The sequence below is a fragment of the Acinonyx jubatus genome, chromosome B4, assembly GCF_027475565.1.
Source record: "Acinonyx jubatus isolate Ajub_Pintada_27869175 chromosome B4, VMU_Ajub_asm_v1.0, whole genome shotgun sequence".
In the NCBI taxonomy this organism is placed as follows: domain Eukaryota; kingdom Metazoa; phylum Chordata; class Mammalia; order Carnivora; family Felidae; genus Acinonyx; species Acinonyx jubatus.
Window position 1 is genome coordinate 58,407,587 of NC_069387.1, and position 26,460 is coordinate 58,434,046.

Sequence of the window (26,460 nt, forward strand, 5' to 3'; positions counted from 1 at the left end):
TGGGGGGAATCTTTCTTTTCTCCCTTAGTTCCCAAGGATCCATCTGCTTGGCCTATCTCCCCAGCCAGAATGGAACAGAAAATGGTAAACTTCCTATCTGTGCGAGAGAGAAGCTTTATAAGAAAATTTTTTTGTTATTAGTGACAAATACAAAGTAAAGAGGTTCATACTTCTCAAACCAATTTTTCTTTTTAAAAAAAAATTAATATAATTTATTGTCAAATTGGTTTCCATACAACACCCAGTGCTCATCCCAACAGGTGCCTGCCTCAATGCCCATCACCCACTTTCTCCTCTCCCCCACCCCCCATAACCCTCAGTTTGTTCTCTGTATTTAAGAGTCTCTTGTGGTTTGCCTCCCTCCCTCTCTTCAAACCGATTTTTCAAACAGTCATCAAAGTCCGTGAGAGGGAGGGGCAGGAGTAAGTTCATTTGTATATACAAAGGGTTGAAGAAATACTCAAGTGCATATCAGAGCAACATCACACCAAGTTATCCTGGTTCTCTGATGAGATGAGGGCAGAAGTGACAAACAGGAGATGAAGTTAGGACACATGATTGGGGGACGGACCAGGCGTGGGATTGCCTGCAACCCAAGCCTTGGAGCTGAGAAAGACAGAGTCCACTCAGGGAAGGGAGGTCACACATTCACCTCCACCTTTCCTTGCCCCTTGACTGGGGCAAGCTCCGGGGAAAGGGCAGGTGCACCATCTGGTGCTGGAGAGGGTTTCTGGTGGTCAGAGAAGGAGAGAGATGGGGTTTCTGAATGTGTCCTGGTGGCCATTCTCTTACTTAATATTTATTGGCTCCATGCCAGGCTCTGAGGGCCCAGAGTCGAGGCCTCAGAGACCTGATAATTCGGGAATACCGAGAGGCAAAGACAGGATTACACTTGAGTGGAGGAAGTAAAGTACAGTTAACGTAATGGAGTGCATTATGAGAGAGACGTGAATTCTAGGAACAAACAAACAAACAGACAAACAGAAAGCGTTTTGGAGAAGGATCAATCTAAAGACATGGGATTCACACATAGAAAGATGGGGGGGGTGGGCGGGATTCCTGGTGCAGTTTGTATGACAAAAGGCACAGAGGCCAGTGAGGGCACAGACATGGGAGCAGAGTGACCTGAGCATCCAGGCTATTGTTTTAAACCAAGCATCTCACAGCCAGTGCAGATCCCAGCAGTTTTTGAATCAATGAGACACCGAATCAATCGGAGGTTACAATGAATGAATTGGGCGGGAAGAAGGGGCTGCAGGTGGGAAAGCCACTAAGAGGTTCCTAGTCTCCTGGGTGAGAGGAAATGAGGGTGGGAAGCCAGAGGGCAGCACTGAGAAAGGGGAAGAAAGAACACGTGAGACACACTGTAATCTCTGCTTGTCAACAGATCCTTCTCTCCAACTCCTTGGGCTTTTCTAAGACATGGGCCCCCCTCAACCCCGTCAAGTGGCAGCTGCTTCCTCTGTGGAGCGCGGGGCCCTGTGTCTCAGAGGTAGAATCTGCGTTTTCCTAAATTCCCGATGCCATTTGCAAATTATCCATCCTCCACTCTCCTATGTGTCTGCAATGCTCTGCCGCAAGCTCTAGAACTCCCAACCTTCCCTCCTTGTTCCCACCTCCGGGCTTTCCCATGACTATTTCCTACCCCCTGAACAACTGCACATGTCTGCCCTCCAGATTTCACTTGCTACCTAGTCTGGTTATCCTCAATAAGCTTTCACTCAACTTTGGGAGCAAATAGTGTTTGGTACTTGAAAAAACAAACTTGATGCTATTTATCAACAGACAGATGGTGTGTTACAAATTAAATAATTAAAAATATTATGAAAATAAAGGCACTTTCCTCAGGGCACAATATCATATTCACTCTCAGCCTTATGCAACAAACATTCTCAATCTATGAAGAGTCAAGAGTTTAACTTCTCGTATACTAGATTTTCATAGTATTTACAAATGCTTTCTCTTATTTAACAGTTTTTCATGTAAATATGCACATTTAAAAAAATTTTTTTTAACTTTCATTCACTTTTTGATAGAGACAGAGCATGAGTGGGGGAGGGGCAGAGAGAGAGGGAGACACAGAATCCGAAGCAGGCTCCAGGCCTCGACAGCACAGAGCCCGACGCAGGGTTCGACCTCACAGACAGTGAGATCATGACCTGAGCCGAAGTCGGACACCCAACTGACTGAGCCACCCAGGCGCCCCTAAATATGCACATTTTTTAATAAAGATCTTGACATTTTAGGTCTAATGCTGCCTATTTTGTAAGAAGAAAGGAAAGATATTTTTATATTTCTTTAAAAAAAATTTTTATTTTCTGGGGCACCTTGGTGGTTCAGTCAGTTAGGATCCAACTTTGGCTCAGGTCATGATCTCACGGTTTGTGAGTCCAAGCCCCACGTAGGACTCTGTGCTGACAGCTCAGAGCCTGGAGCGTGATTTGGATTCTGTGTCTCCCTCTCTCTCTGCCCCCCCCCCCCCATTCATGCTCTGTATCTCTCTCAAAAATAATAAACATTAAAAATTAGAAAAATAAAAATAAAAAAATAAAAAAAAAATTTTAACTTTTATTCATTTCTGAAAGACAGAGCATGAGTGGGGGAGGGGCAGAGAGAGAGGGAGACACACAGAATGTGAAGCAGGCTCCAGGCTCTGAGCTGTCAGCACAGAGACTAACCCGGGGCTTGAACCCATGAACCGCGAGATCATGACCTGAGCTGAAGTCAGACACTTAACCAACTGAGCCACCGAGGCGCCCCTTTTTATATTTCTAAGGAAGATATGTTCATAATGTCACTAACATCCTTTTCAATAACACAAAAATATTTATGACTAGAGTCAGAAAACAATAACTATTGTATACATTTGGATTCAGGGATTGTGATTGCTTCAGCTTCAGACTGTCCCTGTACTGAGTAACTCATTGTGATCATGCCTGGTAAATAAGAAATAATTAAAACCCGAAGATTTTTGTTTATGATTCACAGATAGTTTTGGGGGAGTTTGGGAGGCTACTTACAAATATGAGCTCTTTCTTTAAATATATATGCCTGTAAAATTCTGGAACAAGTAACATTTATGGGAGAACAGGAAAGACAGTAACAAAATATTTCACGTTCCTCTGAATAAAGATGAATACCTAGGTATGAAATTCAGTCTCCAGTTTAATAATTTTCAATCTATGTATATGACATTTCTATTCTGTGCTTTGATCACTCAGACTTAATAACAGATCTAAACATCACCTAATTATCCCATATTCTAAGAAAGAAACTACCATCTGTCATCAATTTAGTAATCAAGAAATGTTTGTTAAAGGCAAGAAAGAATATTGTTTATAAGTCACCACTAATTATGTCATACCTTTAAATTTAATGGCTTGAGGGGAGAGTCATTTTGTGGTTTCCATTCTCTACAACTCATAGGCAGCAGAATCACCCAGAGAAACAAACAGCAAAGTGCAGAACTATGATTTGTATCCAGCAAAGCAGGAGAGGAGGAAAAAGAGTAACAAAGAAATTTAACCCAAACAACAAAAGGTAGGAAAGGGGGAAAAAAGAAACCATTAGAAAGCATGATAAATAAAAATTCAAAGTAAGATGGAAAGAATAAGCCCTATCACCACAAGAATCACAGTAAGTCTAAGTGGATGATGTCTAACCAGTCAGAAAACAGAAATAAATATTGTACAGAAATTGATAGCCACGTACTGATGAATTGAGCTCCTTAACGACAGCATGTTGAGCATTTTTTCAATACCAAATTTCTTACTTCCTGATGGTTTCCAAATCAAAACATTTATCATTTTCAATTATTTAAGTATAATATGATGTACTGTGAGCAAACATATGTGGAATAATGGTTGTGAATGATACTAGATGTTGTTCTTGAGGGGAGACAGGAAAAAAAAGGAAGGAAAGATTCCAAAGCCATCCTCCTACACTGAAGTTGTTGACTGTCTTCTGGAAAATAGTTAGCATTGTTGAAACTTTCTCACTGAAACTGAGCCCAGATGATGTTTCTTGTATCAGGATTTCTCTATACACATTGACGGCTAAAAAACTGCTGAGGAGTATTGGACATTCATGAGCTCTCAGTGAACAAGAACATGTTTTCAAGGAAACATTTCCTCCATTAGTGTTTATCTGTAATGCTCTTAAGCTGTGCACAAGTCATGTCTGCCACGAGAGGAAGCTCATTTGGGGGTCATAGCAATACCTGTAACGGGAGTTCTGTTTTTCAGCCTATCCACTTCCATTGTGAAGTCATCCTTCAGAAAAAGGAACCCGATAATGGAAAACAGGTAGACAAGGATGAGAGCCAGGACTGCAGTTAGAATAATGGAGCGGCCATTCCGTGTGACACTCTTTATGACATTGAGCAGGGTCTCTTCTCTGTACACCAAATCAAACAGCTACAAACATAAAACAAAACAAGAAAAAAAAAAATGCAATGGAGCAAAAGCTGAATAAACGTAAAGGTAATTATGGATACAAATGCAAGCCATTTTAGTTTGTCTGCGAAAAAATAACAATCTAAGTGGTGCTTAAAGGTGCACCAAAATATATGTTTCTTCTACAGTTGGAATGTATTAATAAACTGTTTTTCAATAAAGATAACTCTAACACGGCATATAATGTGCATATAATGTGTGTTGGTTTCATAACCAACATAACTTTAATTTTGTAAGATACAGAAATAGCATAGTGTCACATTTGAATTTAGAAAAATTATAATACTATACTTAACCAACTTAGTTACTTATTCCTTATTTTTAGTCTTACTGATGTTCTGCAGTTGCTTCTGGAATACGTAAAATGGCTAAGGTGAGAATGCCGAATTACATTTGCCTAAGTGATGAATAATTGACAGATTCATTAAATGTATTGTTTAATCGAAGGATTAGAGGAGAAACTACCAGAACAATTTGATGAGGCTGCTGCCATAGAAAAGATAGGAAATTTAAAAATATTTGAGGAAGGGAAATGCGTTTCCTGGCTACAGGGACATAACAAAGACAAAACCTATTATTTTAGTGTGTACATTTGGAAACAGAAGTATAAGCAAAACTATAATATACAATTTGTTAAATTTCCACTTCCTCTAATGGGTTATTATCCATTTTGTGTTTAGTAGTAGAGAATCTATGCACTGGTCAAGAACCTAGGTGTGTGTTTGCTGTCTGGAGTCCACACCAAGAGCAATTTTATTTATTGCTCTATTATTAAGTTGAAATTATACATTAGCAAGTACATGTTATATTATCAAAAGCGGGTTAAAAGCAATAAATTAACATTCACTTAAAAAGGCATAAATATCTGTTTGGAGATGAATACTATTTTGGAAGTTGGAATAATTAAGGTTTGTCTCCTGCTCTCTGAGGGCACTGATTAGAATTTCTGAACTGGTTGAAATGATCCATTACCAGTGTCACAAATCCCTTCGGAAACACCAGGGCCTTGTTTATACTCTGTTTTGTTGAGTACTGAGGGTTATATACTTACTTTCCAATTTAATTCTAGTCTTGCAAATAATTGCCATAAAGATATTACCTTATTTGTTCACCTTAGGAAGTTGATATTTTATCATGATCATACATAAAAAAAAGTGTTTAAATATTTTGCTATCTGCTTATCTTCTGGAGGGAGCAGAAACTTCCAGAAATAAAGTCAATGTTCCTCAGTACAGACAAAATTAACTAATGCAAATTTAACTTCCAAATTATCGACACTCTGACTTAACTTACTTAAGCATGTCATTGACATAAAGGAGATATTCCTTTACTTTAACTCAATAGTGGCTTAAAGAAAAGGTCTGGCAATGGACTCTAGGTCACTTCTGAATGGTTTCTAAAAGTTTATCACTTCCAGAAGCCCATGGGATGCTTACTAAAAATGCTTATTTCTGGGCCCCATTCCATTCCCATGGAATCGGAATCTTGGGAAGGCAAAAAAGGTATTGACATTGGGCAGGTTGATGGTTCTTTCTATTTATATCTGAAAGGAAAATGGCTTTTATTATTTTGGATAAAGTATTGGTATTTGTGGATGTAACTAGGAATACATATTCATGTATTTTTTTAAAATACAATACATATTTTAAAAAATACTTAAATGCCATTTTGGCATCACGTCCATTATAATTTCCTCCTAGTACTCTAAACATCAAAATGGACAATATCCTTGGGGCGCCTGGGTGGCCTAGTCAGTTAAGTGTCTGACTCTCGATTGTGCCCAGGTCATGATCTCATAGTTTGTGAGATAGAGCCCCACATGGGATTCTCTCTCTCTCCCTCTCTCTCTGCCTCTCTCTTGCTCTCACTCTCGTTCTCTAAATAAATAAATAATAAATAAATAAACAAACTTTTAAAAATGGATAATATCGGTTTCACAAACAACCCAGTGAAAACAAATTAGCATCAGTATTGTAAGATTTGAAAGATAAAAGACAAGAAGAAAATACAATTGGAAAATAAGGTTAAGTAACGTAAATTAAAAGTAACATTACTATCAATAGCTAATATAATAATTCAAATACACCTTCATTTTGTCAAATGCCTTTTCTTGGAAAACATAAAGATTTACATACATCATTTCACATGTTTTTTTATATTATCTCTTTAATGAATCTTGATAGTACGAGTCTATCATCCTCTCCCTATCGATTTTATAGACGAGAAGGGTTGAAGCACAAAAACATTACAGAATGTTTGTTATATATCACAGTCCGGTAAAAGTGCTGAGTATAATAAGACTTTATATATCACAGGCATGTTTTAAAAAGTGGATTCTTTACGGAAAATTAGAGCAGAAAGGGAATTCATTTGGATCCCTGGAACAGAAAAAAAAATCTACTTTTGACTGTTGAATAATCTAACTTAACTACCTAGAAGATAGTTTTGTATCACTGGGGCTCTTTGAGAGTCAATAGAAAATGTGCCTCTTTTCAGTCTTCCTACATGGGTTTGCTAGAAAACAGGAAAACAGTAGGCAATGGATTTTTTCCTCATGACCCAAGCAAACAGGGCCATCCTAATGTTTTTAGATGTTTACCTTAGGTTTCAGGAATTATTTTACTGGCTAGTGCTCTCCACTGCATGCCAGCCATGGGTGGGAGATATAAATAAATTTCTCCCATGACATCGTGATGTTAACCTGGTAGTGTTTTAGGTTTCAAAATATTATCACATATTTATACTGTCTCCTCTCCTAGTTTATGGCTATCAAACAGTCTATATATAGGAAGTAAAATGGATAACGTGAAAAACAAAAAACAGACCTCTAGAAGAAATCTGCAAATCCATTTAATGAGTTAGATACATGGAGATAAGCTTAGCAACAATGACACATTAAATCTGAAATGAAGACTTGAAACAACTCATTATGTTTTTTTTACTAGGTTGGCAGTTTCTCCCTCATTTTATGTATACGCCATTCTAAAGTCACAATAATATTTGTTGTTGTAAACAAAATGCAATGATTCCAGTACTATGAAAATATATCCCCATACCTTCCCCCTACACTCTGTTCGAGACTCTCTAAATGTAAAGCGAAGTAAGGATTTGGCCGAAACCAAAAGCAGCTAGCTGCTATATGAAGCCTGGGTCAAGAGGTGGGGTCGTTAGTGACTTCTCAGAGAGGAAATAAAGAATTCCACCACCTATGTGGTTTCTCAGAGGAAAAGATTAAAAATAATAATAATTCACACTTTTCCTAGGAAGTTCTAAAAATAACATAATTTGTCCTAAATGTCAGGCCCTGCTTTAAAAAAAAAAAAAAAATCAAAGGAAGAGGCAGCATTGTGTATTTTTTCAGCATTGATTGTCCACACGGAGAAGTACTCACCAGGAAGCTGTAGAAGAATTCATGGACAAAGAGGCCCAGCATGCAAACCAGGACATACGCCACGTGGTAGAGAAAGGCCATATCCAGGATGACCGCTCGGTAGCCTCGGGTGAAAGTGCCACGATTTCCCACAAAACTCACCAGAAACACTATTTTATTACAAAGCTACAGGGAGGAAAAGATTCGATTTTACCGTCTTATTTATCTGGAAACTCATAAAAATAGCAGTCATTGGCAAAACCTATTATTCACGAGTTCTGTGGTTTTCTTTTCTCATTTTTTTATTTGGTGATTTTTCAGCACTGCTTACAAATCTGCATGTAAACGTAATACACACAAAAGTTGTATTGTCTGCAGTTCCAGGGAAAATGAGAATGATGAAGAGCCCCAGCTGGACAATCGAGGCAGACCTGAATTTAAACCCTGGCTGTCTCACCCCTGTCGCACCCTGGCCATGCAGCTGCAGGCCTGGACTGTTTCTTCGGAAGAATTGGAGTAAAGGAACTCCCACCGCATAGACCTCTTCAGAGTATTAAACAATTCATAATGCATTTGAAACATTTAGTACAATGATGCTTTAAATACTACTCATCATATTTTCCATATTAAAAATAATATATGTAATATTTTTATTATATTGGGTATGTAACAGAAAAGTATCTTCTCTGAAAATATCCAGAAAAGATCTATCCTTGATTTTTTTAGCCTAGACTTTCTCTACTGAATATTATTTTTAAAAATTAAGCCATTAAAGGTGATTCTTGAATTTAATTTAAATACATGAAAATATAAATATACTTATGCAGTTAGATTAAAATAAATATAATTTATGCATATATTTTCTAAGCTCCATGTGAAGTAACTATTCATTAGATATTTTGGAGTGTTTATTATGCTTGGTGCTATGTATTTGTGTTTAAACTATTTAAAATTGTCTTTTGTGGTGTAACTTTGGAATATAGAAATTTACACTGAGATTCTTTGGCAATAACAGTGATCTGTGCGGTGACTTCCAAAGAACACAGTTATCGTAAACTTAGTGTCATATATTTGGTTCTGGAGTCACTGCTTTATTTATAAACTAAAGAGCCAATTCTGCCTCTTAGTCGTCATGGAAAGAATTATAGATTTCAAATTTCTGTTCTTCCAAATTGTTTCCTGAGTTCTTCAAGTTATCTGATGGCACCATATTTGTCTTTCTAGTCCAAACTTAAGTTAGGGAAAACACGTTGCTTTTTTGCAACATTGTTGACTTTAGCTATATTATATATTTAAAAAATTGCCTTATGGAATGATTTTAGATAACAAGAAGGAGCGTAACACTTTGAGGCAGAAGTGAAATTTAAGAGATGGGAAAAACCTTTTCCTTCAACTTTCTGAAGTCCAAATCAATACAGACAAAATGAGAAATGTGTTAACAGTCAAATTGAATCAATAGCATAGAAGTTCAACCTTCCCTAAAATTTCACCATGCTACTTAACTATCTTTTCAATAATCAGTATTATCAGTTCTTCCATCGTCTTTTTGAGAACTTGAATAATGTCAAGCAGAAAGTTGTACTTCATTATTTTAGTATTTCATCATCGGATCTTTATTATTAAGCATTGTTACAGTATAATGGATGTCTTTATGATTATTATCCAAGAGTAAGTTTAATATTATAAAAAGTCATCATTTAAAAAACTCAGGAAATATATACAAATATATACAGGAAATATATACAAGGTGTTCAGATAAGTGTGCTATTTGACAATAAACAACCATGAAGATGGTGAAATACAGAATGTCTAGGTGAAGTAATATTCAATGTTTTACTCTTTAAATTGTTTTGAATGGCTATTTAAGTTCAAATTATTTGCCTTGATTCACCCACTATAGTTTATCAATACAAAAAAGAAATAATAAGTTCTGTAAAAAATAAAGTTAAAACCTGGAATTATGACTTTTCAGAAGGGTGGATATGTTCAAGACAAATTGTTCACGTGTTGTTTCCTGATCTTTACTTCCCTAAACTGGATCATTAAAAAATGATGCAGGAAAACTATTTATAAATCTATACACTGAGGAAAAACAATACATTGAATTCAAGTTCTCAAAGCGATACACTTCAGTTCTCAAATAATGCAAAAGCCTTATTTCTGCCTAAAAAAGCCACTGCTACTTTTGCATGAAAAATAAAGGTTTGCCTTCTTTGTTTACAGGTTGATTTTTATTTTCCTTGAACTTTGATCTAGAGCGTGGTGTTGATGGATATGTCCCTGTTCTCTTGGCTACGTCTCAAACTAGAGTGGAGTTGATATTGGCAGTGACATCCATCTATTTCTGTGGAGATCAGAAGGAAGGAAATTGTCCTTTGTTCATACCAAGGAGAAATAAGTATGAGAATAAGTGATATGGGTAGGAAAGAAGTTGAACTCTGTTTTCTCCTGCACCGTGACCCTGAAATGTATACATTGTTTTTATAGAGCATTTCCATGAAAGTTGGGAATATTTATAGTAACAAAGAAATTACAAAACTTATTCTCCGTTTTCATGCCATGACTCGCTTGATGTTGTCTAACTAGTCCTTCATTTGTCAATACCATTACCTAGGCAATCTTCGTTTCTGAGGCAAGGGTCCGTGTGGGCAATGATAAATAGAGGGAGTGGGAACTTGACAAGGTGGTTAAAAGACCAGCCCCTTCTGAATTGGTGCTGAGAAGACTCTTGAATCAGCATACTAATCTAAATGACCACAACTGTCCCACATATTTTTAACATTTTCCATCTATTCTTCAAAATTGCCTTTCACTGTACATTTTGTTGAGGATGAGGTGACTCGGGTGATGGTGAGGGAAAAGCAGGCAGTCGGGTAGGGAAACAGCATCAATGTAAGCTTTCTGTGTGGCCTTTTGAAAAATGATTTGCCAATAGGTTTTCTAAAATCAAAAACAAAATTAATGTCCATTTGTTAATTAATGTAGAGTGAATCAAGTTCATTAATTTTAATTGGGTAAATTAATTATATAGTACAGTACTGTTTTCATATATGCTTCATAATTCACTGATATGTCTTTGCAGGACTTTTAACAGTGCAGCAGAATACAAAGACACTGGACTAGAAGTTGGACCATCTGGGCTCCATTCTTGGCTCTGCCACCAGTTGCTTTAGTAAATCTTCCTGGTCTCTGTCGGATTCTGTATACTCATTTCTAAAATGAAATGCCTGGAAGTGAATAATCCTTAAGGTGCCTCGACGGTCTAGAATTCTATGGGATGTCCTTTAAATTTTACTGTTCTATGTGATTACAGAAATTTATAGCTGCCTTTATGTTATCCTTTTTGTCTTATTTGGTTCTACATCCCTGATCAGGAATTCTATCCCCATCTTACGTTGTGCCTAGGGGAAAACAATAACCAATTTTCAGGAATAAACTATAGCGTCCCCCCACCCCGCTGAAAAAGGCCATCTAGTATGTATTGAAAAGTAAAATTGAATTTATTGAACTACATATTAACTACATTACTATATTTTCATCAACCATCATCCTTACTAAAACTGATGCGATTTGATTCAAAACTCTCCATTTCAATGGTGTTACAAAAAATCTCCATTTCAGTAGTGTTACATCTTATACAGGATACGGTTGTATGGTCAAAGCATAGGAAAATTTTCAGGTAGTCAATATCACCCTGGAAATCTTTTAAATTGCTGACAAAACAGTATCATAAACAAGGGTGGTGTAAACTATACTGTCTTTTAATAAATTCAACACATGCTAGTCCTTCCTCCAGCAACTAAAGCAGTTTTCTACTACTACAACTGAATATCAGAATTAGTTATGAGCATTTAGTGACCATATTATATGAAACACAGGCTGTGTGTGTGTGTGTGTGTGAGAGAGAGAGAGAGAGAGAGAGAGAGAAAGAGAGAGAGACAGAGAGAGAATGCTTTGACTCAGAATATATAATTGAATTTGTATATGTTAAATGAACATATGGTGGGCTCAACATTATAGCAGTAACATGAGCCCTACCAGGAAACTATCTGCAGGTAAGTAACTGAGGGCATGACACTACTAAATTTGAACACTGTGGCTTATTGCTAATAGACAGCTCTGCTAAACTCCACCTGTCTCTCCTGTCTGCAAAATGGTAAGACCAAGTTTCGGCAGAAGGAAACACTTTCACCTTACAAATAACTGTAGAAAGGCAAATAATTTACAAGTGCCCTAAATAAATTACACATTTCCAGACACTACTACAGAAGAAAATAACATTGTACATAAGAGTATTTAGAAGATATTAAAAGATCTTACACAGGTATTTACTGCATTATTAGAAAAAATATCTAAAAATGTAAATAATAAAAATTAGTGGAACGGTTAAATACATTATATAGCATCCATATGACTGGGAATATTATCATTATTAGTGGTATAGAAATATTAGGTGATCCAAAATTTATAAAATGTGTGTTTATATTTACCAAAACAATATGTTAATTTCCATTACAACGTAGACAATGAGAAGTAAACTGTACTGGGTTATAAGGTATGCATTTTAAGAGAAAAACACCTGAATTTTTTGAAACATCTTAAACATTGAGAGAACCCTTGTGACAAGACAGAGAAATTAGTTGCAATCTAAACAAAACTTTGATTTTAGAAATGAGTGAAGATGATAAAAATGGAGCATCATAATAAACGGAAACTGATAATATTAAATGCCCAGAACATACATTGAGGTTTTTCCTTCCACTTGTTTCCTGTTCCAGAAAAGTGACTGTCTACATTTGCTTAACATTATGAAAGACACTGAGTCAGAAACAAATAACTCTCTGTGAACCGAAACACAATTACTTTTATGATTATGGTACCAATGTTTTACAATTAAATAGCACTTCACATATTAGGAGCTTGATAAATGGTAGCCTTTTTTGGTATTATAGCATCACTGTTACTGCCCTGTTCTAAATCTTCACATTCATCCTTTCAACAAGTGGTGGGTGAAGACTAAGCTTTAATATCTTCATTTCACTGATGAGAAAAATTACACTCAGAGGCTTGATCTGCCTATCTCGAATTCTGATTCTCATTAAGGCATAACTGTCAGGTAGATATTTGCTTTTGTTTCTCCCTACTTCTGATACTTGTAATTTTAGCACTTCTAGTTTTACCTGTTACACAATGCAAACTTTTAAGTACCAATTAAGTAAATAAATATATTAAATCCTAAGTTACAAAACAGGACTGATTAATGTTTGAATTGTTTTCCTGCCTCCTGGGAAATGGTAAAGCACAGTAAGAAGCCTGTTATGTTAAAAGTTAAGGTGAATGATTATTGGCTGAAACATTTTATTAATCTGTACAATATCAAAACTATAGATAAAACTTCTAACAATATTATCAAAATCACAATTATTCTATCCAGTTTGTTTGTTTCAAATTAAAGTTGATTATTTTCTTTGTCAAAATACCCTGAACTACCAAATTATAATGTACCATTCAGGGGGTGTGCAAATGGATTTTTTTATGCCGTGAGAAATAGAAAAGTACTCACAGATTCATACAGTTAATAAGAAAGATACATTTCCATGTATTTTCTCCCCATGAAGAAATTAAAGTACAATACTTGCCTCTTATATGAATTGTCATTTCCTGTAATGAAACTATTCTCACCAAACCTTAGGCAGAAATCATCTTTTTAACCTGTCCCCAAGGGGGAAAGGAAAAATAATTCCAAATGTTTTTGGTTTCCACAATAGACATTAAAATGTTTTTCCTTATCTCTTTATATGTTCTTGAAGCTTCTGTATGGCAAGAACCACATTCTCCACTTCTTGGTGTTTTCAATGTCTATCAGATAACAGAGGCCCAATAAATGCTTGTTTTTTTCTGGCCCAACTCTAGCTAGCTATTATTTCAACTTATCAAACTTAGATTCTCTTTCTTGAATTAATGTCTTATTGAAGACCAGCTGCCATTTTATGAATATTATTTGCTTCTTCAAATAATCTGGCTCAAAATTGAATGTATTTTTTTCAAATAATAAGCCAGACTTCCTTAATTCAAGTTTTCTAATAGATTTAGAAAATTTTATTTTTTTTTAATTTTTTTAATGTTTATTTATTTTTGAGAGAGAAAGACAGAGCATGAGTGGGGAAGGGGCAGAGAGAGAGAGAGAGGGAGACACAGAATCCAAAGCAGGCTCCAGGCTCTGAGCTGTCAGCAGAGAGCCCGACGTGGGGCTCGAACTCGGAAACGGCGAGATCATGACCTGAGCCAAAATCGGTCGCTCAATTGACTGAGCCACCAAAGCACCCCAATTTAGAAAATTTTAGATAAATCCATGAAGATTCTTCAATTAGCTTGGTTGGCAATATTGCAAAATTAGCTTATTTTCAAAACATTCAAAGTACAAGTTCAGTTCAAGTAAATAATTTTTGAATGTTTAAGTAGTAGGCATGAAGTGGGAGAAAAATGGAGTTGGGAATGAGGGAGTGAGGAGGGCAGGATTATACCATGAACATGACAACCCCTGCCCTCAAAAAGCTTAGGAATCGTATATTTGGTACTTGACAGAATTCTTCACTGATAGATCTCTTTGCATGTACAGTAAACTTCCCTTTATTGACAGTGATTGAGGAATAACTGGTAATTTGGTTGCCTGAATGTTCTAACTGGGACCTGTCATATATACCATGTTGAACCTTCAAAGAAGTGTAATATGCTAATGGTCAGAAACACAGACTTGGTCATTCTATCTCAGCTTTATAATTCTCAAAAGTTTGGTTGACTATTTCATTTATTCATTCTCAGTAAATACTTGCCATGTATTTTATGTACAGGGCACTGTAAATGTAGAAGAATACAAAGATAATTTTTCACTCATTCATTCACTCACTCATTAGTTAATTCATTAAAGAAATATTTGTTAGTACCAATGACAATCCAAGACACTGAATGGTCAATCATTATCCATAAGAAATGTATAATGTAGTAGGGGAGATAAGTCATTTATGCAGATACCAGAATATAGGACATTATGTTAGAAACACAGTACAAGATATAGACAGTGCTTCAGGTATTCAGCAGACATATTAGCAATATACTAATTGAACATTTTTTCTTTCATTAACCTGAGGATTTGCCCTTTTCTTAATATTCCTTTATGGCTATACCATGTAGAAAGCTGTCTAATCCCTTTAAAATTTTATCTCTTGAGTACAATTATTGCTATTTGTATATGCTAATATATACATATATATAATATATATGCTAATGTATACAATATGCTAATAATTGTATACATTAATGCTATACATATTGCTATACAATAGTACTCTGGCTTCCTTATTCTAGACCTACCTAACAGAGGTTTTGAAATGTGCTCCTTTGTTCTAATATTTTAAAATTTAGTGAAAAAATATTAATTTCATCTATGTCTTTCCCAAGTTTATAGGTTTTGTTCACACAAAAAGAGACCAATTTCGTATTTTCTCATATAGCAATCCTTTTTTCTTTGATCATTTTATAAAAGGTACTTACTTCTAAAATTCTACCAAATATAATTTAATCTTTCTTGGGTGATTTAGAAGTCACTTTAGGATGTTAACAGTGGCTCAGAAGCATTTTTGTCAATAGCTTTGGGTATAGAAGGCATTAAAACTGGATTGGATTAAATTGATTGCAGAACTGGGTCACGCCTCAAATGCCACCTTCTTAAATATATCAAATTTTTACTTGGCATTTTTTTCTCCTCAAAATTAAGAATGTACAAATTAAACTCTCATTAATTTGGATTCACAACACATAAGAATTTACTATGCATACATGAGTTAAAATATATAGTTACACTTTTATAGTTAATACATTTTTAATTAATTTATAATAGGACAAAGCTAAGTAAAGTACTTACATTAGCTGCACCAAGAAGTATTAATGTAGGCCCAAGACCTATTGTATATATTGATCTGAGCATTACTGACACAAGAAATGGCCGAATACCCACAGGCTTGGAGAAGAAAAACAGCATCGATGTGCAGATTGCAACTGCTATCCAAAGTAGAACTGAGAACAACGGGGAAAGCGTACCTGTAAAATGTGTAAGAAGTTTATTTTTACTGAGGACAAAAGTAGAAAATGTAAAACTCTTTGCCACTCCACCTTATATAACAATAGCAAGTCAAGCCATAAGACACCGAATTTCATAACAACCCACTCTACACACTATATATTTAGAGGCAATGTCTCTGAACACATCCCTCATTATTACACATCCAGAAAGTTTGTGATTATTTTCAGGATGTTTAAATACTCCCTAGTTAATGTTCCTTCCATTAAGTCGGAGAATTGTTCATCTTTCTCTCCTATGAGAGTTATCGGTTAAATGCTTCTTCTGCTAGATGTAGCTCACTTGGGAACCTTAATTCAAAATTTAGGATTAATGACTATTAAGTGTGCAGCTACATCATGTGAAACCAAGTATTTTTTTCACTGAACTCATACCTTGCTTTCCTCTATTGTTATGAAGCTTCTATATTATAGATTCTTCTAAAGAATTCAGAATGTAAAATATCCAGTCTTTAGCGGCACCTGGGTGGCTGAGTCGGTTAAGCATCCAACTTCAGCTCAGATCATAATCTCATGGTTCGTGGGTTTGAGCCCCGTGTCGGGGTCTGTTCTGACAGCTCAGAGCCTGGCGCCTGCTTCAGATTCTGTGTCTCCTTCTTTCTCTGTCCCTCCCCTGCTCACACTCTGTCTCTCTCTCTCTCTCAAAAAATAAATAAACATTAAAAAAAAAGAATGTAAAATATCCAGTCTTTAATAAAATAGACATAAGCTTTAACTGTTAACACATACATGTGTATATATGTGTACAAATGTGTATATGTGTGTATGAATGTATGTTCTGAGACGCAACTCAAGTTCTAAAAAGATGGTGAGCTATTTAAAGCCTCAGAAAACAAAAGTGGCCAAACACTTAAAAAAATGAATGCCATTACAAACAAAATTTCTTTAGAAATTACCCAAAACAAGTTTAAAAAATATATTTCCTTTTTAAAAAAGTATAATTCATTGATATTTGTACTCACTATTTGGATTTGAGGAATCCCTGGGTGAAGGTTGGGGGTGCTGGATTTGCAGAAGTAAAGTAAGGAGCTACATTCTTGGGCTGATTAGATCAGCTGTAGGACCTCAAACACGGGTCTATTGGCTAATGAAGTCACAGGGGAAACAACAAAATGGAGATTTTCCACTAGTTATTTCTTTTGGCCAGTTTCATTATTTATAAAATTCACTTCTACATGCAAAACACCACAAGTGCTTTGGTGTGTAGAGTTTCTGTATTATCACTGACACCCTGGGATTATTTGAATTCCTTCAATGAATTCTGTGTAAGCCTTTAGTTCATAGTGAGTGCTAATAGATCAAAAATAGGTAGGAAGAATCTGTTAGACATTAAAAAACAAAACAAAACAAGTCAGGAAGTAAACAGCATTAGCTGTTTTGTTTTTTTTTTTCAGTGTTTATTATATATCATGTTGCCTCAAACAAACAGTGATGAAAGAAATTTGGGAAGAGAGAGCTGATCTAAGCTCCTCACCATATTTATGATCTGATTACATGACTTTGAAGATGGGGAAAGAAGAGGGGATACAATTCTCTGGAAATTAGCCTAATTCCCATCTTCTGACAATGCTAAAAAAATGGGTACCCAATTCATGTTTATTACTATGTTGGCTGATTTACACTTTATGTCTACCAAAACATAGCCTGACCACCAACAACCCTAGCTTCACAGATCTCAAAGATCCATGGAGACCATAGCACCTTCAACTTTCTCTCATTCTTATTCGGACTCTGTCAGAATGTTAGCTTTGTAAGAGTGATCTCTGGGCCTATCACAAATGTGGCATGCAGCAATGAGTAAATATTCATTGATTAAATGAATAAACAAAAACATAATCTGTGAGCTCATTTTGAGTCCATAACTAAGTCTCTGGTTAAAAATTTGCTAGTTGTGGAGCTTCACTCTTAAGTTTACTAAAACTGCCAATATCTATGTTCATTTAACAACTTTCAGCCAGTCACTGGACTCTTCAGTATAATTCACAAGCAGTGGCTTGGTGCAACATTCTTATTTTATTATTTTTAAATGTTTATTTATTTATTTTTGAGAGAGAGAGAGAGAGAGAGAGAGAGAGAGCGAGAGGCAGAGAGAGGGAGACAGACAATCCCAAGCAGGCTCCACATTGTTAGTGCAGAGCCCAAACCAGGGCTTAAACTCATGAACCATGACATCATGACCTGAGCAGAAATCAATAGTTGGACGCTTAACTGAGCCACACAGGCACCCCATGACATTCTTATTTTAAAAATCCTAGTGTTGACACTAATAGTTACACTGCTCATTGTTATTAATGCCTGATAGGCTAAACACATCTTGACTATTCTTTCCTAGACAGTATCTGGTCTGCCAAGATTTCCCCTAGACTAAATAAGAAATTATTGTGTGTTTTTTTAAGTTTGTTTGTTTGTTTGTTTTGAGAGAGAGACAGCGAGAGCAAGAAGCACATGCCCATGAGTGGGAGAGGGGAAGAGACAGAGGAAGAGAGAGAATCCCAAGCAGGCTCCACGCTGTCAGCATGAACCCAATGCAGGGCCTCGATCCCACAAACCAAACTGTGAGATCATGACCTAAGCCCAAATCAAGAGTCAACATTTAATTGCCTGAGCCACCCAGGAGCCCTGATTAAACAAGAAATTGTAACCATGCACTTAAAACTGGACATTTGACCACCAAAAGACTGCTAGAACTGATACATGAATTCCGCAAAGTTGCAGGGTGCAAAATCAACAAACAGATATGAGTTGCATTTTTATATACCAATAATGAAGCAACAGAATGAGAAAGAAACTGGTCCCATTCACAACGGCACCAAGAGCCATAAAATACCTAGGAATAAACCTAACCAAAGATGCAAAAGATCTGTATGTTGAAAACTATAGAAAGTTTATGAAGGAAATTGAAGAAGATACAAAGAAATGGAAAAACATTCCATGCTCATGGATTGGAAGAATAAATATTGTTAAAATGTCAATACTACCCAAAGCAATCTACACACTCAATGCAATCCCAATAAAAATTGCACCAGCATTCTTCTCAAAGCTGGAACAAGCAATCCTAAAATTTGTATGGGACCACAAAAGACACCGAATAGCCAAAGTAATACTGAAGAAAACCGAAGTGGGGGCATCACAATCCCAGACTTTGGCCTCTACTACAAAGCTGTAGTCATCAAGACAGTATGGTATTGGCACAAAAACAGACACATTGACCAATGGAATAGAACAGAAAACCTGGAATCGGATCCCCAAATGTATGGCCAACTAATCTTTGACAAAGCAGGAAAGAGTATCCAATGGAAAAAAGACAGTCTCTTTAGCAAATGATGCTGGGAGAACTGGACAGCAACATGTAGAAGAATGAAACTAGGGGCGCCTGGGTGGCTCAGTCGGTTAAGTGTCCAACTTCGGCTCAGGTCATGATCTCACAGTTCGTGAGTTCGAGCCCCGTGTCAGGCTCTGTGCTGACAGCTTGGAGCCTGGAGCCTGCTTCACATTCTGTGTCTCCCTCTCTCTCTGCCCCTTCCCTGCTCATGCTCTGTCTCTCTCTGTCTCAAAAATAAATAAACATTAAAAAAATTAAAAAAAAAAAGAATGAAACTAGACCACTTTCTTATACCATACACAAAAAGAAACTCAAAACGAATGAAAGACCTCAATGTGAGACAGGAAACCATCAAAGCACTAGAGGAGAAAGCAGGCAACAACCTCTTTGTCCTCAGCCACAGCAATTTCTTACTCCACACATCCCTAAAGGCATTAAAAGCAAAAATGAACTATTGGGACCTCATGAAGATAAAAAGCTTCTGCACTGCAAAGGAAACAATCAACAAAACTAAAAGGCAACCAATGGAATGGGAAAAGATATTTGCAAATGACATATCAGATAAAGGGCTAGTATCCAAAATCTATAAAGAACTCACTGAACTCTACACCCAAAAAACAAATAATCCAGTGAAGAAATGGGCAGAAGACATGAATAGACATTTTTCCAAAGAAGACATCCAGATGGCCAACAGACACATGAAACGATACTCAACGTCACTCATCATCAGGGAAAGACAAATCAAAGCCACACTGAGATACCACCTCACACTGGTCAGAGTGGCTAAAATGAACAACTCAGGAAACCATAGATGCTGGCGAGGATATGGAGAAATGGGAACCCTCTTGCACTGTTTGTGGGAATGCAAACTGGTGTAGCTGCTCTGGAAAACAGTGTGGAGGTTCCTCAAAAAAAAATTAAAAATAGAACTACCCTATGACCCAGCAATAGCAGTACTAGGAATTTACACAAGGGATACAGGAGTGCTGATGCATAGGGGCACTTGCACCCCAATGTTTATAGCAGCACTTTCAACAACAGCCAAATTATGGAAAGAGCCTAAATGTCCATCAACTGATGAATGGATAAAGAAGATGTGATTTATGTATACAATGGAATACTACTTGGCAATGAGAAAGAATGAAATCATGCCATTTGCAGCAACATGGATGGAACTGGACGGTATTATGCTGAGTGAAGTAAGTCAGTCAGAGAAAGACAGATATATGTTTTTGCTCCTATGTGGATCTTGAGAAACTTAACAGAAGGCCATGGGGCAAGGGAAGGGGAAAAAAATAGTTACAAACAGAGAGGGAGGGAGGCAAACCATGAGACTCTTAAATACAGAGAACAAACCAAGGGTTATGGGGGGTGGGGGAGAGGGGAAAATGGATGATGGGCATTGAGGAGGTCACTTGTTGGGATGAGCACTGGGTGTCATATGTAAGCCAATTTGACAATAAATTATATTTAAAAAAACTGGGCATTTGATCCCTTTGTAGAAAGAACTCAAAGAGCATCTAATGTAGTACCCTGCACATAGTTTAATGCTAGATACATATTTGTGAAGTTAATAAACTTAAAAGTTACTTAAAATGGCAGTATCGCCAATTGTCAATAGGTGCAATCATACTCTGTAAGAATGGTCACATTGGCCTCAGGCTGAAGATTTAATGCAAAAATAGTAATAAATTTAAACTCTGACAACAGTACAGTACAAATTGTCAAAGACAGTTTTTACCCACTAAACGTGGGAGGGGTGACTCTTCTTAATATTTTATATTTGTATAAATTTTCTATTATAAGCATTGTTACTTTAATAATGGAATTTTTTTAAAAATTCACTCTACATATTTTTAAGTCTTAAAAAGTACGAAGTTTGTCCTTTATGGGAGAAAATTCAAACAGCAAACTTGGCGACCTCAATTCAATTCACATAATGGGAGTATCTTATCCACTTCATAGTAACTCGTTTATAGCTTACTGTACAGAACATGCTGCTTCTTACCTCAAGTCTCTCTCCATTTCTCTGCCTTCCATGTAACCTCCTAAGACTTTCCTGTTTCTCCCACCTCATTCCAGCTAAAGTAGACATCCAGCCATAAATCCATGGGTGGTCTTCACTATTGTGCCTTACTCATTTCTTCGTCCCTTAATTAGACCATAAGCTCCTTGAGGGCAAGGACAGCTTTACCAACCTCCGTGTCGTTAGGGCCTAGTACAGTGCCTGGCATATAGACACACTTCATCAATGGTTGCTATTACATTGAATGAATTAAAATCACCTTGAAGAACTTAACTTTCTTTAACACAAAGCACTGGAGGGAAAAACAAATTACACTCTAAATTTGAAACTGATTTAGGAAAAAAAACATGTTCTCTGGATATAAGAAATTCCCATAGCAGCAATTTTCTCCACTAATTAGTCTGCCTTTTCCAAACTGGGCAGGGGCAGTTGGCATGGCAAATGTTCAGCTTCTGGATGGACATCTAGGATATTCTCTAGCACCAACAGCTGCAGCCATAAACTCATTACTCAACTCTGGGCACAAGTTTCCTTTTTAGAGAGGCATATGTTAAATAAATAAACCAATCAACCAAACAAAGAAGCCAAAACCAAAACCAATAGCCATACAAATAAACCTTGCATTCCTGAATAAATGTAAACTGAGCTCACCCTTCCTAAACCTGGCATCAGTCATCTATGATTCCTGGTGGAAATGACCAATCAAAATCAATCCATACCATTGGGAAAGGTCAAGGGGAAAAAAGGGCTTCCTCTCCAAAAATGATAAAGAGGAAATGAGAGAAAAAACCCAAAATATTTAGAATGGCATAAAAAGCGACCTGTGTTAACTTCTTTTTGTTTTTACATCTAACAAAGTTTCCTACAGCCCAGTTACCAAGTTGAATCGTGTGGGACAGAGGAGAGCGGTCAAGTGGAGCTGCCTTCAAGAGCTCACAGCTTCACGCTGAGAGGTCCTCCATTTCCCAAGGGTAAGAAATGTTTATCCCAAGACACAGGACCTTTCAGTTGCCCAAAGAGGCCTTCCTCAGCAACTCCTCACTGTTCGGGAGGAGATAGATCAAAGCTAGTCCATTGTCTCTCCAGTCAGAAGCCACACATTCCTGTCAGGTTCCCTCCACATAACCAGGAAAGGTAGTGACAGGATTGTTACTGCACTGAATCAGCCAGAGAAGGGAAAATATAATTGGTTCAGAGGAAAGAACACTAGGCAACATTTGAGAATCTGCCTCTGTTCTCAGAACATGCCTAAGATTAACACTCAGATCCGGGTTTCAGTCTCCTGCTTGGCACCATAGCTTAACCTGCAGTCTCTTGAGAATGCCCAAAGCCTTGTTTCCTATCACCTTAGACTGCAAACCAGTCTAGGGAAGCCTATGGGAAAGTAGCATTTAATTAAAGGGGAGAAAAAAAGTATTTCTTTGTTTCAATGTTTGAAGATTTTTGTTATTGTTTTCACTTGTTCCTGAATCCAATCTGATCCTCAACCAAATGTATAGCAATATAGTGTTATTCTAAAGTGTTACCCATCAAAAAAATTGCCATAGTTTTTATAGTTGAATAAATAAAAACTACTGCATAATATTCCCCCAAACAAACAAACAAAAAAATTCAAACTGAGCTCTTCAAAGCCTGGCAATGAAAGGCAATGATCTACAGCAGGATATGGGGAGAGAGTGCACTAAGCTGATCCCCTGAGAATCACCTTCCCCTTAAGTACCTCCCTTTAATTACTTCTTTTATATTTATTCTATTTATTTTATTCTCAAAAACTTTTTCGAGAAAGAAAGTACACATGCACATGGGGAAGGGGCAGCAGGCAAGGGGGGAGAGAGAGAATCTTAAGAAGTAGGGCTCTATCTCAGGAACCATGAGATCATGACCAGAGCCGAAATCAAGAGTTGGCTGCTTAACTCACTGGGCCACCCAGGTGACCCTTCTATTAATTATTATACACCACCACTATGGTTGAAGGGAGACAATGCTCTCTCAGTTAATATTACAATCCAACAGTACACTAGATATATAAACACCAGTAATTCCCAGTTCATGTGTGATCAGGCTGGAAAACATGGTTGGAGAAAGCTTACACAGCCCATTGCCTCTGTCAGCATCCCTGTCCTCACTGCCACAGTGGCCACAATGACTCTGGAACAGCCTATAGTAGGGTGTGGGGTTGGGAAAAGTGGCTCATTATGACCAAAGCCTTTTTTTTTTTTTTTGGCCCAAGATTTCCCAGGTGATTTCACGATCAATGTCTATATCCAGAATCCAGGGACTTTAGAGTTGGACAGAATCCTCATATTTATTTTTTCTTTTTTTACTTTTCATTCCAAAACACTTTCAGATTTATATAACAGCTGCAAATATAATGCAAAATTACTATATCCCCCTCACGTGGATTCCATCTTACACAACCATATTACAGTCATGAATATCGAGAAATTAATGCAATACACCATTTTTATTTTTATTTATCTTTTCTTTTTTAAATTGAAGTATAATTAACATGCAGTGTTATATTAGTTCCAGGTGAACAATGAAATGATTTAACAATTCTATACATTTTTCAGTGCTTATCGAGATAAATGTCCTCTTAATTCTTTTTCTCTATTTCACTCATTCCCCACCCACCTCCTCTCTGGAAGCCACCAGTTTATTCTCAGTATTTAAGAGTCTTTTTGTCTGTTTTTTTTCTGTGTTTGTTCACTTATTTCGTTTCTCAAATTCCACAGATGAGTGAAATTATACTGTATTTGTCTTTTTCTGACTGACTTATTTCACTTAACCATTCATTTTTGGATAAACATGGGTTCACTTCCATATCTTGGCTATTGTAAATAATGCTATAATAAACATAGGGATGCCCATATCTTTTTAAATTAGTATGTTCATTTTCTCAGGATAAATACTCAGTAGTTGAATTATTCTATTTTAACCCTATTTTTAACTTTTTGAGGAACCTCTATACTATTTTCCACAGTGACTGCACCAGTTTGCATTCCCACCAACAGCGCACAAGGGTTCCTTTATCTCCACATCGTCACCAACACTTGCTACTTCTTATTGTTTTGATTTTAGCCATTCTGACCTGTGTAAGGTGATATCTAATTGTGGTTTTAATTTGCATTTCCCTGATGATGAGTGATGTTGAGCATCTTTTCATATGTCTGCTGGCCATCTATATGTCTTCTTTGGGAAATTGTCTACTCAGGTGCTCTATCCATTTTTTAATTGATTTTTTTGGGGGGAGTGTTGAATTGCTTATATACCTTGATAATATAAATCAATATGTTTTGAGTTTTTGACTACATTTATTAAGGGATATTAACCCTTTATCGGATATTTGCAAATATCTTCTCCCATTCAGTAGGTTGCCTTTTGGTTTTGTTGATGGTTTCCTTTTGCTGTGAAAAAGCTTTTTATTTTGGAGTAGTCTCAATAGTTTAATTTTGCTTTTGTTTCCCTTGCCTGAGGAGACAGATCTAGAAAAATATTTCTATGGCTGATGTCAAAAAGATTGCTGTCTGTTTTCTTCTAGGACTGTTACAGTTTCAGGTCTCACATTTAGATCTTTAATCCATCTTGAGTTTATTTTTGTGATAGCATAAGGAAGCGGTGTAGTTTCATTCTTCTGCATGTGGCTGTCCAATTTTCCGAGCACCGTTTGTGAAGAGACTATCTTTTTCCCATTGCATATTCTTGTCTCCTTTGTCAAAGATTAATTGACCATGAATGCAAGGGTTTATTTCTAGGCTCTCTATTCCGTTCCACTGATGTATGTGTCTTTTTGTGTGTGTATGTGCTAGACCATACTGTTTTGATTATACATCTTTGTAGTATAATAGAAATCTGGGATTGTGATGCCTCCAGCTTTGTGCGGCTTTGGATATTCCACCACTTTCGTCATCCTATAAAATTTTAGGATTATTTGTTCTAGTTCTGTAAAACATGATGTTGGTCTTTTGATAGGGATTGCATTAAATCTGTAGATTGTTTTGGGTAGTATGGACATTTTAACAATATTGGTTCTTTCAGTCTGTGAGCATGGAATATCTTTCCATTTCTTTGTGTCATTTCCAGTTTCTTTCATCAGTGTTTTATATTGTTCAGAGTACAGGTCTTTCACCTCCTTGGTTAAGTTTATTCCTAGGTACTTTATGATGATATATCACTTTTATCTAATCTATAGGCCTTATTCAAAATTTATCAGTTGCCCAATTAGTATTCTTTATCTGGACCAGGATCACATATTATATCAGTTGTCATATCTCTTTAGTCTCTATTAATTTGAAACGTTCCTCTATCTTTATCTTTCATAAGCTTAAAGATTACTAACCAATTATTTTGAAGAATGTCCCTAATTTGGGGTTTGTCTAAAATTTCCTCAGTTTATGTATTTTTGGCTAATACTGCCATGTCCTTGTCAGTGGATCATATCAAGAGGTACTTGTTATTGACATCTCATTACTGGTGACATTAACGTGATCATTTGAAGTGATTTCTCCAAATTAAAGTTATTCTTTCTCCTCTCGTGATGAATAAGTATGTTGGGGTAAAACACTTTGAGACTATGTCAATATCTTGTGTTTCATTATGCGTTTTTATCTAATATTCACCTGTGAATTTTAGCATCCATTAAATGTAGTACTAATATTTAATTGATGATTCTTACTACGGTATTGTTTGCCAAATGGTGATATTCTAAATGGTGATATTCTATATCCATCATTCCTTCTACATTTATTTTTAATTTTTCTTTTAATGTTTTTTTTTTAAAGTTTATTTTGAAAGACAGAGAACAAAGCAAAAATGGGGTCGGGACAGAGAGAGAGGGAGAGAGATTTCCAAGCAGGCTCCGCACTGTCATCACAGAACCCAACACAGAGCTTGAACTCACAAACCACGAGATCATGACCTGAGTCAAAATCAAGAGTCGGAAGCTTAACTGACTGAGCCACCCAGGTGTCCCTCCTTCTACTTTTAATTGGAATACTATTGTAAGGAGGAGCTTTCTTTTCTCATGATCCATATAGACTCCTAGATTCTCATTTTATTCCATGGGTTATTATGTATTATTGTCAATATATTTTTTTTCCTCAAAATTTCTGCAGATGTGGTCACTGGGAAGCTTTGCAAGTTGGATCTTGTG

General features: G+C 36.4%; 1 protein-coding gene across 7 annotated transcripts in view; it reads right to left on the bottom strand.

Moving 5' to 3' along the window:
- ITPR2 (inositol 1,4,5-trisphosphate receptor type 2) overlaps positions 1-26,460 on the bottom strand; it is a 485,861-nt gene that overhangs the window by 73,321 nt on the left and 386,080 nt on the right. For 6 of the 7 annotated variants that reach the window (XM_053226056.1, XM_027035788.2, XM_027035787.2 and 3 more), the window contains 3 exons: positions 15,746-15,921; positions 7,846-8,010; positions 4,220-4,415 (listed from right to left, as the gene is read on the bottom strand). In XM_053226056.1, the coding sequence (XP_053082031.1) occupies positions 4,220-4,415; positions 7,846-8,010; positions 15,746-15,921 (537 nt within the window). Of the gene's footprint in view, positions 1-3,364; positions 3,468-4,219; positions 4,416-7,845; positions 8,011-15,745; positions 15,922-26,460 lie in introns of all 7 variants that reach the window. The other variant, XR_003413010.2, reaches the window with a different exon arrangement.